Source organism: Limanda limanda, chromosome 19 (assembly GCF_963576545.1).
Source record: "Limanda limanda chromosome 19, fLimLim1.1, whole genome shotgun sequence".
NCBI classification, from domain to species: Eukaryota; Metazoa; Chordata; class Actinopteri; order Pleuronectiformes; family Pleuronectidae; genus Limanda; species Limanda limanda.
Genome location: NC_083654.1, coordinates 22343477 through 22347608, shown reverse-complemented (window position 1 = coordinate 22347608; position 4132 = coordinate 22343477). Strand labels below are relative to the sequence as shown.

General features: G+C 43.0%; 1 protein-coding gene across 1 annotated transcript; it reads right to left on the bottom strand.

Annotated features, from left to right (window-relative positions):
• Positions 1 to 213: 213 nt before the first annotated feature.
• Positions 214 to 3383, bottom strand: LOC133025673 (DEP domain-containing mTOR-interacting protein-like). Its single transcript, XM_061092396.1, has 5 exons — positions 3167 to 3383; positions 2145 to 2294; positions 1659 to 1729; positions 1257 to 1361; positions 214 to 939 (listed from the first exon to the last, which is right to left on the bottom strand). The coding sequence occupies exons 1-5, from the start codon at positions 3183 to 3185 to the stop codon at positions 793 to 795; spliced, it is 492 nt and encodes a 163-aa protein (XP_060948379.1). The 5' UTR covers positions 3186 to 3383; the 3' UTR covers positions 214 to 792.
• Positions 3384 to 4132: the final 749 nt, after the last annotated feature.

Here is a 4132-nt window from a genome sequence, read left to right as displayed (position 1 = left end):
TGTGTGTGTGTGTGTGTGTGTGTGTGGATGAGTGGTCACACGAGGTTAAAAGTCCAAACCGTCGCAGTGAAGGAAACACCAGCTGTTGGAGTGATGTCGACAACATGTCGCCCTCTAGAGTCCGTTTACAACATGACACACTTAAAATAAAATAAGCAATTTTCAAAATAAATATCATACAATGATAATTCTTCTACAGTTTCACCCCCTGTGTTTCCTGTACAGAGATATTTAGAAACGGGAAAATCTGTAGAAACATAGACATGATATAGACGAGGACTTGGTTCGTGACTTTTTGGGGAAAAAACATTTTCAAACCAAAAAAAGAGCTTTAAGCTTGTTTAGAATAAACAAGTAAACAAACTGAATATTCTTATTAGTCGTTGTTGGACGAGAAAAACGTCAGTTTAACGACTAAACCTCGTTAGAAAGAGATTCACAAAAGTCACAACACTTCTTTTTTCAGCTCCAACGTTAAACTGGTTCGTCAACTGTAAATAAAGATGGACGACATAAAGGCTCCCATAGGTGAAGCCAAACCGTCGCCCCCTGGTGGCCGGCCATGTTAACTAGCGGCTGCTAGCGGCTGCTAGCTGCTAGCTGCTAGCTGCCTCACACAATGATGTCTTTCATCTCATGCAGTGGTTGCGTGTGACCAACAACACAACTATATTTCCAGTTGTGTTTTTCGTGGTTCAATTCATCTCTGACGCCCTCAAGAAGTAATCTGATTACCAGGTGTAGATGCGGCAGCTTCATCAAAGTCCAGACGCCACACAAACCGTCACGCTCTCAGAGTTCTGTCACTCCTCCGTGGTCGGTCTCCTCCATCACCTCCATCACCACCGTGCTGGGTCCGGTCAGGATCAGGTGGCTGACGCTGCGGTAGTCCAGGTCCAGGACCTTGTTCCCGTTGACCGAGACCACGAACTGACGGACCTGTCGGTGAGAGGAGGAGCTCCATAAGAGAGGGGGGGGGGGGAACCATGGTGCTGAACGCTGTGTATCAGATGTGCTCTGGTACTTCTGCGTGTTAGCGTAAATAGCATTGAACGCTGGTGAACTGATTTGTTTTTTACATCTTACATTTTACATTCAAAAGTTTCACTTGCCTAAAAACTCTTAACATTAGACATTAGAGCATGATAACATGTTACATATAAACTTTTACAGTAAATTAAAAGTCATGGAAACTGTACTTTACTCAACTTGACTCAGAATCTACATTAAATGACTACATTTCCCATGATGCCTACCTTCATCCCTGCAGCAGCCGCTGGGCCACAGGGCTCCACAGCCTGGATGTGACAGGGTCTGTTTCCTCTCACCACAAACCCCCAACCCACCGCGTCACCCACAATCTGCACACACACAGACACACACACACACACACACAAACAGACACACAGTCACACAGACACACACACACACAGACACACACACACACACACACATGTTTGTGCTGCTCTCCTCAGATGCATTTAAAGATGATCCCTCATCTCTTCTCAGAATGTTAAATGTTAAAACCTCAAAATGTAAAAAATGTTAAGATGTCAAACTGTCAAACTGTTAAAATATTAAAACCTTAACTTTTTTTGAAAGTTAAAAAGTGAAAAGTTTCTTGTTGAGGTGTTGAGCCCGTGAGCGGCCGGACGTACAGTAAAGGTTCTCCTGACGTACGGCCCCCCCGGCTGCTGCAGCTCCTCCGTGCTCACCGGCCTCTGCAGAACTGAACAGGAAACATGGAAACATGGAAACATGGAAACATGGAAACATGGAAACATGGAAACGTCTACATGTTTCCTTTCATCTTCACGCAGAAGACAAACAAACAAAAGATGGAAATGAAGGCTCTGAAACCAAAACGGAGAAAGTTGTAAAATGTGTGATGTCACAAATACAGACAAGATTTTTATTTCAACTAAAAAGATTCAGATCGGATTGAAAGGATTTTTGGAGTTTGAAGGATTCTTCCCTGATACAAATTCTTATTGTCGTCCATTTCCTCTGAAGTGGTATCGACCCCTGACTGGACAAGTGGCGCCACCTACTGCTCATCTACATGAATCAACTCCCAGTGGTGAATGGGAACTGGTGTGAATCTGTATGTTCTTTCCTCTGGTCAGTTGGCCGACTGGTTTCACCTGATTTGGGGTTGGAGAGGACTGAAGACGAGGATGAAGAGTTGTTGTTGCCGCGGAGACCGAGCTCTCTGCTGCTGTACCTGCTCCCATCACTGCTGCTCCTCAGCCGGGCCCCTCCCATCCCCACCTTCACCTCCTTGGAAGCAGTGACTGATGGAAAGAGAGAGAGAGAGAGGAGATCAGGAAGCTTCCTGACTTCATGCAGAACTCACGACCGACCCAGTTCCTCAGAAGTTCGTTGGTCAATTTGAAGTTTAAGAACCTTCAGAGCCAATAGAATCAAGGGAAAACCTCCCAAGCTATTCGTCAACTACAAGGAAGCAGGTTCACCTGAGAGAAAAACAGAAGACGTGTGATCTAGAACGAGAATCTAGAAGCAGAAAGAGCTTCTGTTTGTGAAGCCGAGTCATGAACAACCAACACTAAACTAACTTCCCTGCAGTGTGAGGTCACATGATGCCGTCTTCCTCTAACTTCAGTGTCGTCACATCTGGATATTCTGTCATTTAGTTTTATTACATATTTAATCCAGAAGAAAAGTATAATAACATTAATGTGCAGTTTTGTCAAAACCTGAAACTCACATTTTTCATAAAGTTTAGTCGAGCTGAATTATTAAGCTTAATTTTGTTGAATTCTGAATTGAATGAGTGAATTCATCATGAAACAGGATCTCGGGTTTCATTTTCTTGTTGTTGATGTTTTCACGTGATTTGAAAGAATATGCAGTTTAAAAAACAAGCTGCAGCGAGATTTACATGAGAATCTGAGAAGATTCACAGTTTTTACAAAGTGAAGAAACAGAATCAACTCAGTCGCTTCCTCTTTGAATCAGAAACAACACAGACTGAAAAACCAAAGCTTGAAATCATCTATCACAGAAACAAGGATTATTCTGAAAGATTCTCGAAGCTTCTAAACAGTGATGCAGATAAAACACATGAAACAAGACTCTGCCCGGTGACCTCTGACCCTTCCACTTCCTGACTGGTCCTGTTTTCAGCTGCTGTTGTTGCTCTTACCTGCCGTGCGAGGGCCCATCGCTCCGGGTCGATCGAAACGCTCCGAGAGGAAAACTTCCTGAGGATGAATCCAGAAAGAAAAGAAGAGAAAAGATGTTTAGCTGCTCAAACAAAAAGGTTAAAGGACGGATGAGCAGACGCTTCTTCATCAGCTGCTGAGGAGAATCTGAACGTGTGTGAGGGCGAGCGCACTCATCCAGGGAGGAGAAGCTGTGTGTGTGTCTGTGTGTGTGTGTGTGTCTGTGTGTGTGTGTGTTAAACATTAAACCACTGAGCAAACAAGCCTCAGCAGCACAGAGCTGGAGGAGACATGTGTTTGGTGAAATTCTCTCTGGAAAATAAAAAGGAAATGTTTAAAATACGCTGCAGTTGATGAGAACAATCACATACGAAGCTAAAGACATGAAATGAGCAGATTAAACAATCATCCCATGGTCCTGTCATGTAACTGTAACTGTACCTGTAACTGTCAAAGTAACTGTAACTGTCTGTGTAACTGAATCTGTCTATGTAGCTGTAACTGTCATGTAACTGTAACTGTCTATGTAGCTGTAACTGTAACTGTCTGTGTAACTGAACCGATCTATGTAGCTGTAGCTGTAACTCTCTATGTAACTGTAACTGTAACTGTCATGAAACTGTCATGTAACTGTAACTGTCTATGAAGCTGTAACTGTACCTGTAACTGTCTATGTAGCTGTAACTGTCAACGTAACTGTAACTGTCAATGTAGCTGTAACTGTCATGTAACTGTAACTGTCAATATAACTGTCTATGTAGCTGTAACTGTACCTGTAACTGTAACTGTAACTGTCAGTGTTGCTCACATTCAGGTGAATATAAGTGAAAGTTAATGTGTCGGACGTTTATCATGTTATCATCTTTATTAATCCTCTTTTTACATGACCTCATTTTTCTGTTGAAGGAATCCATGGTGTGTTTCTGCTGTGATCGCCCCACACACAC

Coding starts and splice junctions, on each gene's coding strand:
- LOC133025673 (XM_061092396.1), bottom strand. Junction 1,362..1,658: donor ACGTCAGGAGAACCTTTACT/GTACGTCCGGCC, acceptor GTGTGTGTGCAG/ATTGTGGGTGACGCGGTGGG. Junction 940..1,256: donor CGGCTGCTGCAGGGATGAAG/GTAGGCATCATG, acceptor TCTCACCGACAG/GTCCGTCAGTTCGTGGTCTC.